The sequence below is a fragment of the Tursiops truncatus genome, chromosome 2, assembly GCF_011762595.2.
Source record: "Tursiops truncatus isolate mTurTru1 chromosome 2, mTurTru1.mat.Y, whole genome shotgun sequence".
In the NCBI taxonomy this organism is placed as follows: Eukaryota; Metazoa; Chordata; class Mammalia; order Artiodactyla; family Delphinidae; genus Tursiops; species Tursiops truncatus.
Window position 1 is genome coordinate 175,744,983 of NC_047035.1, and position 14,885 is coordinate 175,759,867.

Sequence of the window (14,885 nt, forward strand, 5' to 3'; positions counted from 1 at the left end):
GTGCACCGTGAAATGAGAGGTTCTCCTGTGCTGAAAACCAGGACTGACGGTTTTCCAGAAACATTCTTGCACTGCCTGCCACCATCCGTGAATCAGCCACCCCGAGATGCCATTCCTGTCTTCCCTGACTTGGGAGCGTTGGTCGTGTTTATGTTTATAAGGATATGCTGGTACCTGTGTTGCTTGTTTATGTGTTAGTTTGGGATTTTTTTAAAGCATATTTTTATACCAAGAGAACATAAAGTAATGGTAATAACAGCCTAAAACAGGAAGTGGAAGCTACTGGATATTCTTTTAACTTGGCACAAGATGAAATACAGACTTTTTCTTTTTTAATTCTGTTTCTTAAGTGCAATTAGAGATATACTGGCTGGAGAAAAACGTTTATAAAAAGACATGCTTTCATTTGAACAGCAAAGAAAAAAGATATCATGAGTTATAAGAAAGGTGAAATTTCAACCACGAGAAGATAACACTGTATACTCAGAATGGCCAAATTTAAACTACTGTGAATTGGTGGATCCCTTGATGCAGCTAGAACTCACATAAGCTGTTGCGGGGAGAGGAGCTGGAACGACCACTTGGTCTCGTCTGCCTGTGTTGAATGACCTAGACTTCCACCCTTAAGTATACTTAACCCAGATTTGTGTGTGTATGCATCAGCTGATATGAAATATTTACCGCAGCACTGTTTATGATAGCCAAGAGCTGAAAACAGCCTAAGTGTCCCTCAGAGGCATAATGGGTAAAGAAACTATGAAATACGTACATGTTGGAGTACTGTACAGCCATGAAAAAAGGAATGGCTACTAGTGACAGCATGGATGAACTTCACTAACTTAATGTCAGGGAAAAAAGGAAGATCCCATTTTGCGGCATTTAAATAGCGGCAAAACTACACCTTCAGCGGAATAGAGGCCACGGTGACTAGGAAGGAGCATGTTAGGGGCCCGTGGGGCGCAGTTAATGTTGTGTTTCTTGTTTGCGTGATATTTACAGGGACATATTCATTTTTGGAGATTCTTCGTGCCGTATGCTTATGAATTGTGAGCTCTTCCGTGTATATGTTACAGTCAGTAAGAAAGCTTAATTTAGGTACCGTTTCTTCGCCGTCTTGGAGCTTCTGTTTCAGTAGATAGCGGATACATAAAAATGGAAACGGTTACAAATTATGAGCATGTATGAAGGCAAAGAAGATGGTGCTATGAGATCACGTAACCCGGGGGTCTACATTTATATTGGATGTTTCGGCCACGCCTCTGTGAGAAAGAAGCCAGGTATTTAAACTCAGTGAGGAGGACAGTGGGTGTGAGACAGAGTTGGAGGGAAAATACAAGAGTAGGACTTGCTTTTCATCCCAAACCAGTGGGTGGGTAGGAGAGTTCTTAGTACACCACTTATGTGAGTTACTCTGAGTTTCAAAGTAATTACTCTGGGGGCTTCCCTGGTGGCGCAGTGGTTGAGAGTCCGCCTGCGATGCAGGGGACACGGGTTCGTGCCCCAGTCCGGGAGGATCCCACATACTGTGGAGCGGCTGGGCCCGTGAGCCATGGCCGCTGAGCCTGCGCGTCCGCAGCCTGTGCTCCGCGACGGGAGGAAAAGAAAAAAGTAATTACTCTGGACACACTGTGAATCAGGAATTTGAAAATGAGCCCAAGGTGAATGCAGGTGGACCATTGAAAGGCTGCAGGTAAAAATGCTCCAGGTGAAAGATGATGATCAATGATCTAGACCAAGGGTCTGCCAGCTTTTTTATGGAAAAATGTCTGGTGCTTGTACTCAGGTTCTCACTGTAGCATGGCAGGCGCCATGAGGCACACATCAGTGGACAGGCATGGCTGTGTTCCAGGAAAGCTTCACTTACGAAAACAGGTGGCACAGTTGGCCACCGTCTGCTCTGGACTGGAGAGAAGATAACATGTTAGCTTACACTGTGGAAGCAGATTTAACAGGATGGGGTGTAGGTAAGGGGGATTTCAAGGCTCTGGCTGGAGTAATCGGTGCATCCTGGTGCTGCCGATTAGGGAACAAATTAGTTAAAAGTCTAGACCCACCCACCCCCAATATAGTGACATGTCACGTTATTCTCATCTTTGGTCTCTAATGACAACATGACCGTCTTGTGGAGTTTCACCACCACAGCCGTCATGACTAGAAATACTTTTATTTTATTCTTTTATACACACAGTCGGCTATTACATCAAAAATTTAAAAGTGAGAAAAATCACAGAAGAATGAAAGCTAGTCAGCTGTATTGAGCAGTTCTTTCTGTGTTTTCTGCTAACAGAAGGAAAGAAAAAAAAGACATGCGTCGTTGCCTGACACCTGCCAGCCCGTTGGCAGTCTATCTGTAGCCTCCTTTTTCTCCCTCCTTTCAGAAGTAACAGTCCCTCGGCGACCCCCCAGCTGCCACTTCTGTTCGGATGAACCGGAGGACGCTCACGCTGGCAGACGCTTTACGCTGACGCCTGCCGCAGCCTGTGGCCGAGTAGGGTTGCCTCTGTTGCTCTGCAGCTTCCCCTCGCCCCGTCTGCAGAGGCTCCTTCCCAAGTAGTCGCCTTCTTATGGCTGCTGTGGCAGAACTGGACCATCAGTTTGATTTTCCTTATACTGTGGTCAAGTGTAAAAACGGCAAACACGTCCAACTACTGTAACACTTCTTCCCTTGGACTTTGTAGGCTTTGCTCTCTGTGCACGATACTGTGGCTCTGAAGAACTATGATCCCGTGTTGCCTCCTATGCCTGATGATATTGATGATGAGGAAGACTCGGTGAAAATCATCCGTCTGGTCAAGAACCGAGAACCGCTGGTGAGTTCTGGGCTACATTTTATGCTCAGCTACGAGTAGATGCCATGATGAAGCCACGTCTGATGGGCACATACCACCGATTCCTCTCTTTAAAATGTACTTCCTCTGTGTCCCGAACTTTGAAATAAATGGAGCATTCACACCTAAAGCATAGGATTTAGAAAAATTAAAATGGAGCCAGATAAAATGGCAGGCATTCTTTTGGTTATAAATAGCAATAGTTTTGAAAATGTGACTTGTTGACATTTATAAAAGACAGCATAACGTGCACCAGTTACAGTTGATGTGAGATTTAGAAGTGCAACTAAAAATAATGGCTTATGGCTTTTCTAGAAAGCTGATGGATTTTAAAGTGACGAGGATAAATTAATCGGGTATCCGATATTTCAAAATGTAGATGTAACCATTTGTTTTAGCCCCAGAATTTATACAGTGCTGAACCACGTCAAGGTCTGGGGTAGGCCGACTAATGCCTCGCACCAGCCCGCAGTGATGTCGTGTCCTCATCTTCAGAACCCGTGGATATGTTACCTTAAAAGACACAGGGAGCTTTTCATGATTAGTTAGGGATCTGGAAACGGCGAGAGTCTCTTGGGTCATCAGGCGGCACCAGGGGAGTCACGAGGTTCTCATTAATGGGAAAGAGGGAAGCGGGGGGGTCAGAGGTACAGAAAGGTGTGATGGTGAAGGCAAGGGTGGGAGTGATGTGGCCGAGAGCCAAGGGACGCCAGAAGTGTCTAGAAACCGGGACAGGCAAGGACCGGATTCTTCCCTAGATCCTCCAGGACGAATGCCGCCCTGCTGGCACCTTGATTGGGGCCTGTAATACCCATTTTTGCCTTCCTGTCGATACCTCCAGACCTGTAAGACAATGAATTTGTGTTCTAGGAAGCCACTAAATTTGTGGACAGTTGTTCACAGCAGCAATAGGAAATGAGTACAGAGTGTATCCATATGAAACTATATTCAAAAGGAAAATAGATGTCACAGCCTAGCAGTTGGCTTTAAATGTGTTGTGGCCCATTTATTCCAGTTAAAACATTTTTGTGTTTTTAAGGCAAATGGCGGTTGGTCATAAGTGTAAGTGGCCCATGTACCTCAAAAAAAAAAAAGAATGTAGGGATCAAAAAGAAGATGGAGTCAAGTGCTGGTATCCTGTAGAAAGTGAGAGACCGTTTCTCAGGTCCGTAGTTTACCCTGCACGGGGAGGTAGAATCAGCAGAGTGCAAGCATGTCTATTTCAAGGTCCTATCTGTAGCCATAGGTAAGTATATTTCAGGGCCTATAACAAGTCCTGTAAGTGTTGGAGTGCTTTTCTCCCTCCGCACACCCTGGAAGTGATTTCTTTCAGCCCCTGGCTTTAAAAACCATTTATGTGCCAGGGACCCCCAGGCCCCTTTTCCTTCCGGACCTTTCGTCTGATCTTTAAATTTGCACGTCCATCCGTCTGCCCAGTGTCTCCATTTGGACGTAGCAGGCATCTCAGTCTTCACGTGTCTGCAAGTAGACTGTCTGCAGTCTGGTCCAGCCCTGTGGTTCCCCCTCTCAATGATGGACAATCCCATCTCTGCAGTTATTCAGCCAGGAGCCATAGAGTCTACCTGTGATACCTCTCTTTCTTTCACATCCCATTTCCGGTCCACTGGGAAATCCTTTCAGCCCTACCAGTGTATTCCAACACACCTGGCCCACTTTTCATCACGGCTCGTCCTGACCGTCAGATCCAGGCCTCCAGCATCTTTGCCCTCGATTGTTGTGACAGCCGCCTCCTTGTTTGCCTTTTTTTTTTTTTTTTTTTTTTTGCGGTACGCGGACCTCTCACTGTTGCGGCCTCTCCCGTTGCGGAGCACAGGCTGCAGACGCGCAGGCTCAGCGGCCACGGCTCACGGGCCCAGCCGCTCCGCGGCATGTGGGATCCTCCCGGACCGGGGCACGAACCCGCGTCCCCTGCATCGGCAGGCGGACTCTCAACCACTGCGCCACCAGGGAAGCCCTCCTTCAGTCTCTTCTTACGGCAGGTGGAGGGGTCCTTCCGGATCATGTCACTGCCGCTGTGCAGGTTCTCCCTGTTTGTTTCGCAGCTCAGTCCAGAATCCTCCCGGGGACCTACAGAGCGCTGCGTGCTCCGACTCCCTGGCCCACCTGCTGCTGCTTCTCCCCTTTTACGTTGCCCCAGACACAGTGGCTTCTTTGTGCTTCTCTGATCGTCCATTTTGCCCTGTTCTTTCGCTTTGGGTAACTCCTTCATCCCCTTCCAGCCTTTTCGTTGAGAGCGGCGTCTTTATATGGTGTCTTCCCTCTCCCTGCCCTACCCCCTCCGTAGTTTTTACCACCTTCTAACGTGCTGTAGGACAGATCTAATTGTTTCATCTTCTGTCTGTTGTCTGTCTCCCCTGTGAGAATGTAAGCTCCATGAGGGGGAAGAAACGCCTGGGTTTCTTTTTTTTTTTCAGCAATGTGTCAGAAACCCTTAGACCAGAAGCTGGCACATAGTAGGTTCTCAGTAAACATTTATCAACTTCACTGAGCACAGCAGACTGGATGGTTCCACACTGAAAAACTGTCATCCATGGTGGAGCAGGACATTCGTTGCAGTTACCTAATTTCGTGTTACAAACCACCACCCAAAGTTTGTAGCTAAAACAATAATATTATCTCTCACAGTTTTGGAGGTTGACAGGCTCAGGTGGGCAGTTTTTCCTTAGAGTCCCTCCTGTGCAGTTAGACAGGGGCTGAGACTGGAGGCACCTGAGGGTTACTTCATCCCCAGGACTGGTGTCTGGGCTGGGTGGCTGGAAAGCTGGGGTCTGGTCAGGCATCTCTTTTAACAAGTGGCATCTCCACCTGGCTGGCTTGGACCTCCTCACAGCGTGGCTGTACACGTGATCTCTTCCATGGTGGCTGACTTCCCACAGAGCCAGCATTTCAAGAGTTCCAGAAAGTTGGCTGCAAGTCTCCTCACAGCCTTAGGTGCCCCAGAACCCTTTCACCACTTGACGTGGGGGTACAGCAGGCGCACACCAAGAGGGGAGAATTGATGCTCTGCACCTGCAAAAGCAGCGGTTGCGAAAGCAATTCTCATCAGTGTGCCTTAGACAGGTTCTGACGTTATTGCATACTAGTTGTCTGATCTCAGGCAAATTATAACCATTTGGCATTCAATTTTCTCATCTATAAAATACAGATAAGTAATCTTAAATTAGATAACTAGACCCTTATGACATTAGGCGTACTTCGGTGGGAGAGTTTGAGACACATTGTTAAAGAAAGTGAAAGTTGATCTAATTACACTAATTAGTTATATTAAGGATATTACATTTCCAGTCATCTTGGCTACAAGTTATCTGTTTAAAAGCAGAAAATACCAGTAATTGAAGAGTCTAAGGTTTATGACCATGGAGAGATACCCATTCAAGTCTTCGGCCTTGAATGCATGCGTAGGTGAGGAAAAATGCCACAAAATTATCCTGACACTTAATTATTTAATTTTTTTGCTATTATTAGATATGTATTTGATAGCTGTCATATACAAAATAAAACGTCATATAGAAAGCACTTACTACAAATGGATTCCTAATTTTGTTTCCATATCTATTTGGTAATGCTGTACATGTGTTTATTGGCGAACGCGAGAAGAATTCCACCTTCTTGGGGGTGCGCCCTGCCTCCACCTAACGTGCACCTCTTCAGCGCGTGGTGTGATGTTGGTGGCCTGTCTAAACCACTGCCAGTTTCTTGGAAGCAAAGTCATGAAAAGGCGTTCAGAGTAACTGTGTGTACCTGATGTTCTGACGAACAGCATGCAGTTAATTTGCTTCTGAACATGCATAAGTAAAGAATTTCTGGGTTCTTTTTGAAACTGTTTCCTAATCTCACGCCAAAATGTTAGTTCCATTTGTACCTAGGTGCAGTCCTAGTACCTAAAAACCTCGGAGTAACAGATCTTTTTTTTTTTTTTTCCCCCACTTTCTTTATTATCATTGCTGAGTTCCTTTACTGTAATGTAATAGTGTAACAGAAGGATCACTGAACTAAAGGTCAGGTGATCTGGGTTTTAGTTTTCTAGTTTATATAATCTTTTTTCTCTTCACTTCACCTTCTCTGTTTAGTCTACCTTCTCACAGGGTATTGTAAAGATAAACTGAAATGAGGAAGTGCTCTAAAAGGGTAAAAGCAAATAGGATTCAAATACAAGGTATTATAATGGAAAGAAGATATTTGTACACTTTGCATAGTACTGAAGAGATTAAAGGTTTCAAAAGTCTTTGTGCTGAAAACCTTAGACGATCTGTGTGGTAGAAAGTTGTGTGTCTAGTGATAAGTATTTGTGAGCAAATGGCATGACTTCTGTTCCCCCTTCCTTTACTTTTTGTAGCGTTTTTACTTTTTCCAGATGAATGTCCTTATTTCTGTCCTTATTTCTTTCCTACCACCCAGTACACACATTTACCCACAAATACTATTTTTTTCCTTAAAAGGGAGCTACCATTAAGAAAGATGAGCCCACCGGGGCCGTGGTTGTGGCCAGAATCATGAGAGGAGGAGCTGCAGACAGAAGTGGTGAGAGTTTGAACGTTAGGCGGGCGTGGACGGGGCGCGTGGATTTTATGTGACACATTTCCGGGATGTAGCTAAGAGGATAACAGTCTTTTGATACAATACAGCAAAACAGGAATAAGATATCGTACTCTGTGTTAAAATGTGGGAACCTATTTAAATGGTAAATTTCATTCTAGAATACTTTACGGTCTTAGCTTATATAGGCTTCCAAGGTTATATTAAGACTTAGTTCAGTGTTTCTGATTTGAAAAGTACTACTGAAAGCACACAGCCTTTTAAAAATGTATCTTAAAATGAAAGTAATATGCATCTCTAGAAAAAGACTGAGATGCCTCTGCTGTTGCTTTGGCAGCGTTGTGATGTTACGGCCTGGGCGAGGCTGGAGCCGCAGCCTCTGAAACCTCAGAGGCCTGGGATGTGCACTGAGGGTACCACACGGTGCTTTCAGGATGGGCACACTGCAAACCACCGTACGTAACACTGCTTACTTTCTGAATTTGCGATTTCTCAGGTCTTATTCACGTTGGCGATGAACTTAGGGAAGTGAATGGGATACCTGTCGAGGATAAAAGCCCTGAGGAAATCATTCAGATCTTGGTAAGCTGAACATTTACTTAAAAACTGCAGTGGAAATGAGGTTGGATCACTGTATTTCAGACCTGGTTGTGAACACAGGGTTTGGATTTAATAGTCCAGGGTTTGGATCCCAGCGCTGTTACTTAATCCCCCTTATGTCCTTGGAAAATACCTTAATCTTTTTATTTCCTCCCTGTTTTCATCTACAGAATGAGAATAAGAAGTGGTAACTCTCACTGGAGTGTCTGGAGCGTTAAATGAGCCAATGTAGATCACGAGTTTGACAGGGCCCATCTCAGATTAGGTCCTTAATACATGGCACATACTCTGTTGTTGAGGATGCATTTATCTCTGTCTCTAGGGGCTATGCTTTCCGGGTATATAAAAAAGTGAAACTAACTTAGATGTCTTATGAAATCTAAAACGAAATTATTATAAGCCTTGGCAATATAAATTCTCAAGTTCATTTGTAAGGATAGAGTAAAGGGAGACTGTCCCTGTTACATATGAAAGCATGTTATTAACCTATAGAGAGTTTAGTATCTCAAAATAGACCTCAGTATATATGAAAATGTAGTGTATGATTAAGATGGCATTTTAAATCAGTGTGAAAGCAGTGAGATCATTTCATAAATGGTATTGGATTAATTGATTATTCAGTTAGAAAAAATAGTCCTTATTTTACAACTCACACAAAAATAAATCCCCTCAAATCAAGTAAGTTTTTTAAAAAGTCATAAAAAGTACAGAAAGGTTTTTTTAACCTTGATGTGAAATTCAAATAGAAAAATAACTGACGTGATGACTAGAATTGAAAACTTTTTCTACAGTAGAAGATGCTGTACATAAAATTTAAAAGACAAATGAGGTCGTAGGCAAAATATTTTCAATTTATATGATAGAAGGCTCATATTTTAATGGATATAGAGAGTTCTTAAAAATCATTAAGAAAGAAACGGTTACAGAAAAATCAGCAAAGTGTATGTACAGAGAATTACAAAAGGAGACACGATGTCTGAAACATATTGGATTGGTGGTTATTTAAAAGCTTGGTAATGCCCAGAGTTAGCCAGATTATAAGGGAATAGATATGTTTAGATGCTTTTTTTGGTACAGGGTAAACTAATAGAACCTTTTGAGACGGCTCTCTGAAACTGTCCATTTTAAATGTGCTTACTCCTTAATCAGGAAATTCAACTGTTGCAAATTAACCCAAAGGAAATAATTTCAAACGTGTATAAACAAGATATTTTAAAAATATTTAGAAACTGTCAAGAAGGTTGAATTGATTATTCATTCACGTGATGGATTACTGTGAAGCGTTCACAATGGCTGATAGACCGATATGACTTATAATAGTAATAATAGTAATACTAGTAATTGCTTACATTGATTGAGCCCTTAATGATACTGTTCTAAGGGCTTTACGTGCATTAAAACAGCGGTCCCCAGCCTTTTCGGCACCAGGGACCGGTTTCGTGGAAGACAGTTTCTCCACGGGGTGGGGGAAGGTTTCGGGATGATTCGAGCGCATTACATTTATTGTGCACTTTATTTCTGTTATGATTACACTGTGATATATAATGAAATAATTGTACAAGCCTCCATAATGCAGAATCAGCGGGAGCTTCTTTTCACTTGCCACTCACCGATAGGGTTTTGTTATGAGTCTGCAAGCAATTGATTTATGACGGTCTCTGTGCAGTCAGACCTCTCTGCTAATGATGACCTGTATCTGCAGCCGCTCCCCAGTGCTGGCATCGCCGCCTCAGCTCCACCTCAGGTCATCAGGCATTAGATTCTCATAAGGAGCACGCAGCCTGGATCCCTCACGTGTGCGATTCACGGTAGGGTTCGCGCTCCTGTGAGCATCTAATGCCGCCGCTGATCTGACAGGAGGCGGAGCTCAGGTGGTAACGAAAGCGACGGGGAGCGGCTGTAAATACAGATGCAGCTTCGCTCGCCCGCCCGCCACTCGCCTCCTGCTGTGCGGCCCGGTTCCTAACAGGCCACGGACTGTTACGGTCCATGGCCCCGGGGGTCGGGGACACCTGCATTAAAACACACACACACAAACTAGAAGAAGGGGAAGGGATTATAGGGAAGACTTGCTTTCTTTCTACTTATGCAATTTAGTATTATATAAATTCTTAATAAGGTTAGTGAGTTACTTCTATGATAAGCAGTAACAGTGATATTACCATTTTGAAATCACTCCTTTATAAAATTCTGATATTTCTACTATTAAACCCCCATTTTATGTGAGTCTCTGCTGCACTGGAGCTGCTTCCATATGCTGACAAAAGCTGGTTCAGTGCAGCTTTTCCCATCCTGGCTTTCAGTGCCTTCATGCTGATACATTGAAACTGGCTGTGATGGAAGTATTCACACCATGGAAACCGGCAGACGGTATCAGTCAGGGCCTTCTTAACAAAATGGAGTCCTGGCCACCAGCACACACTGATAGCCAGAGCCTCAGGGAGGCCCACCGCCCCTCCCCCCTCGCCTTTCCTCCCTGTCCGCCTGTCCTCCTAAATGCGTACTTAGTGCTTTCACAGAGCTTACCATTTAGTGAGGGTAACAGACATTAAGAAATAATTGTGTAAGTAATTACATAGATATGGTTATGACAAATGCTAAAAAGAGAGAAAGAATGACGTAAGGGTGTGTTAAAGGCAGACCTACAATTTAAAAACAATTTTTTTTGAAGTATAGTTACTTTGCAATGTCGTGTTAGTTTCAGGTGTACAGCAAAGTGATTCAGTTACACACACACGCACACACACACACACGTATATACATATATATATCCTTTTTCAGCTTCTTTTCCATTGTAGGTTATTACAAAATATTGAGTAGAGTTCCCTGTGCTACACAGCAGGTCCCTGATAGGAAGACCTACCCTTGTCTGAGGTAGTCAGCAAAGAATTTGGGGTATTGTTGCTTGCTTTAATGAAATTAGAATAGACACTCTTTTCATCTTTTAATTAATCTGCTACATTTGGTACTTCTCTTACTAACCAGAATATAATAGAGATGAGTGTTTTTCATTATTTTTCTGATGAGCATCGCAACTAATTGAATCATGTATTTATAGCCACATTACTGGTAGTTGTAGGAATTTTGTCCCTGAAACCTGGCTGCTGAGCCTTAGATGCAGCGGTCTGAACCTTGCACACGGTCTGTTCTTGCCATTTAATCCTGTTTAAGGCACTGTGCATATTCTTTCTATTTTGAAGTAACTCAACATGGATGGTAATACATTCATCGGCATTTTAAAAGTGCACAAGAGGTAAAAGTGGTTTAGTGGTTAATGTTTTTTAACTTATTTGACAAACTTTAGTGCCTCTCACGTTACAGGAATTTCTACAAAAATAGTTTCCTCGGTTTGTTCTGTCTAAGAGTAGAAACCCCAAGCTTGTAAATTTTTAGAATCGTTTCATTTTCTACCTATCTGACTTTCTTCCTCCTTGGCTCCAGCGGTCTTCTTATAACTCTTTCTTTCCTCTGACATCAGGCTCAGTCTCAGGGCGCAATCACATTCAAGATTATACCCAGCATCAAGGAGGACACACCATCAAAGGAGGGCAAGGTAACCATTCCTCAGAAACCTTTTTTTTTGTGGGAACCGATGTTTTTCCATTTACTAAATGGAACACAACAAGTTTATCTTAATATTCTATTTCTTAAATCAATCAGAGTTAGAAGAATGTTGGCCACTTCACATTTATTTTTTTATATTTATACATCTGAAACGGAACTTTCTTCCAGATGTTTATCAAAGCCCTCTTTGACTATGACCCTAATGAGGATAAAGCAATTCCATGTAAGGAAGCTGGGCTTTCTTTCAAAAAGGGAGATATTCTTCAGATTATGAGCCAGGATGATGCAACATGGTGGCAGGCGAAGCACGAAGGAGATGCCAATCCCAGAGCAGGCTTGATTCCCTCAAAGCATTTCCAGGAAAGGTGAGTTCCTGGCACAGAATCATGGCCTGTCTTCAGCTGACCTTTTGTTCTCTGCAAAGTACCATTCCAGCATACTTGTGATAGAAGAAGCACTAAAACCTTGCCTTAGAATTCCTTATCCCTCAGGTTTGGGTTTCTGTTTTGTCTAACGAAGCATGAATAATGACCAAAAATAATATGACACTCTCAGGTCATATTCAGTTTTTGTTACGAAACAAATGGAAAATAGCACATTAATATCTGAAACTGTATTGATGTGAAAGATGGAAAAATAAAGAAGAGTGATTTCAGAGTGGGGAGAATTTATGAAAATTTGAAAGTAGAGGATTTATTTCTTAATTTGAGTAGATTGCATTGTGTTCATTTTTTCCTCCAACGTTCCATTTTTTTCTTAAGGCTTTTAATATTTTGGTGTTATGTTAATCTTGGATCTGTACTGAAAATTGATAGGCATATTGACCTTCTTTTCCCCCAGGAGATTGGCTCTGAGACGACCAGAAATATTAGTCCAGCCCCTGCAAGTTTCCAACAGGAAATCATGTAAGTGTGTTCATCAGAACGCAGAGTAACTAAGTCTTGCTGTTTACTTTTGACTGTTACAGCAGGTGTTTGTGGTAGAATAAGAGGTCCTATTACCTGTGATAGCGTTTGGATCATCATTTCACAAGAACCAACAAGGAACAAATTCATAGTGGGAATAGTAAAGTGAATCTTTTGAAGAAAGGGGTGTTTGGTGTTGTTTATAATAAACCCATGACTCACTCTGTAAGAAAAAAGCTAATAACTACAGCTCTCTTTGATTCTGAATTTAGGTATTTTATAATGTAACCTAAAATGCACTCTGATTTCTCTAAAGCTAGGAGGTTTGGATAAGATATTTCTCGGTAAAGACTGGAGGAAAAAAATCCATCACTTTCTAGGGCACAAAAGCAATTGTGCCTAAAACAGTCATTCTTGTTCTACTTTCTTCCTTGCTTATTTTGACATCACAGTAACTCTGACCTTCAACCGGTCTGTTCAGAGTTATTACCAAACTAGATTAAAAGAAAACAAGAATAAGAAAACCGATGATGTAGGATTACTGGAAAAGAATGGTTTTTCTTTTAACCCAGCCTTCTCTCAGATTCTCTTTACTTCTCACCTCCCACCTCTTGTGAGTCCCCATCCTACTTTATCTTCTCTGCTTCATGGTTCTAGGTAGTTTAAGAGTTAAAAAAAAAAAAAAGCCCTTTTGTTTTCAGCATAGAAATTGTACGTTAAAAGGTGAAATAAGCAAATAAATGGTCCTGGAATTTCACACCAACATCTGTTTTTAGTATCGTTGCATTTTTTCCCATCTCCTGTTATTTCTGTCAGTTCGTAGAAGCCTAGAGCCCAGGAATCACGTTATAAGGGAGCCAAACTGCAGTCGAGTATAAATCTCACAAGCAAGCTTCAAGCAGAGCACTGACTCAAAAGCCTGCTTGTTCTTGCCCTGTTAAGTCTGGGCAGAAGGAAAAAACACTTGTCGTAGAATGCCACGTGTCCCGCGACATCGAAAGCTTCAAGCTTAACCAGAATGTTGCATTGTTCTTACGTGTGAAGCATTTTCACTGGCAACTCATCCAGTGGAAGGGAGCTCTGAGGCCTCTACCTGACCTGCTCTTTGAGGGTTTTTTACGTTTGGGGGCCTGCACATTGCTTACACATTTGGTGCCTGGGGGATGAAATGTGTCTAACTTGAAAATAAAATAAATGGGATTCTACTCGAATCTGAATCCATACTCTAATTTGCTTGAGTTTTAAGCAACTTAGAAATGTGTAATTGGTTATAATTATGAATTTTCACTTACTTAAAATTTTTGATGTATTTTTTTTGTTTTAAAGAACTGTGCAAAGTAGAGAGATTGTCTTCTTAATAGCTCTCCCCAAGCTGGTTTCAGGATAAATGTGTGTGAGTGAGCGTGTGTGTGTGTGTGTGTGTGTGTGTGTGTGAGTGTGTGTGTGTGTGTGTGTGCGTAGAGCTCTAATTGTAATGGAGGCTATTTTGTCTTTACATAATTTCTTTTTTTTAATTTAATTTTTTTTTTTTATATAGCAGGTTCTTGCTAGTGATCTATTTTATACACATCAGTGTCTACACGTCGATCCCAATCTCCCAGTTCATCCCACCGCCCCACCACCCAACCCCTCTTTCCCCGCCTGGTGTCCATATTGTTTGTTCTCTACATCTGTGTCTCTAATTCTGCCTTGCAAACCGGTTCATCTGTACCATTTTCCTAGATTCCACATGTATGCGTTCATATATGATATTTGTTTTTCTCTTTCTGACTTACTTCACTCTGTATGACAGTCTGTAGGTCCATCCACGTCTCTACAAATGACCCAGTTTTGTTCCTTTTCATAGCTGAGTAATATTCCATTGTATATATGTGCTGCGTCTTCTTTATCCGTTTGTCTGTTGATGGGCACGTAGGTTGCTTCCAGACCTGGCTATTGTAAATAGTGCTGCAGTGAACATTGGCGTGCATGTGTCTTTTTGAATCATGGTTTTCTCAGGGTATATGCCCAGTAGTGGTATTGCTGGGTCATATGGTAGTTCTATCTTTAGTTTTTTAAGGAACCTCCATACTGTTCTCCATAGTGGCTGTATCAATATACATTCCCACCAACAGTACAAGAGGGTTCCCTTATCTCCGCACCCTCTCCAGCATTTGTTGTTTGTAGATTTTCTGATGATGTCCAGTGTGAAGTGACACCTCATTGTAGTTTTGATTTGCATTTCCCTAATATGAATTTACATAATTTCTTTTATATGTTAATACTCTGGTGTTTGAGTTTCAGGGCTTGTCTTTATGGAACGTGGTCGTCCTTTCACCCTTTCTTCCTTTTCTTCTATTTTTAACCTAGATTTTGATTCACTGAGAGATGCATTGTTTGTTCTCAGAGGTAGATGTTCTTTACTTTTAAATAAAAAAATAAATCTGATCGA

The 14,885-nt window shown here is 42.3% G+C and overlaps 1 protein-coding gene across 9 annotated transcripts in view; it reads left to right on the forward strand.

The window, feature by feature from the left end:
* Positions 1–14,885, forward strand: part of MPP7 (MAGUK p55 scaffold protein 7) — a 263,462-nt gene that overhangs the window by 169,584 nt on the left and 78,993 nt on the right. For all 9 annotated transcript variants that reach the window (XM_019933608.3, XM_019933607.3, XM_019933604.3 and 6 more), the window contains 6 exons: positions 2,679–2,810; positions 7,289–7,370; positions 7,882–7,967; positions 11,464–11,538; positions 11,718–11,914; positions 12,390–12,454. In XM_019933608.3, the coding sequence (XP_019789167.1) occupies positions 2,679–2,810; positions 7,289–7,370; positions 7,882–7,967; positions 11,464–11,538; positions 11,718–11,914; positions 12,390–12,454 (637 nt within the window). The remainder of the gene's footprint in view (positions 1–2,678; positions 2,811–7,288; positions 7,371–7,881; positions 7,968–11,463; positions 11,539–11,717; positions 11,915–12,389; positions 12,455–14,885) is intronic.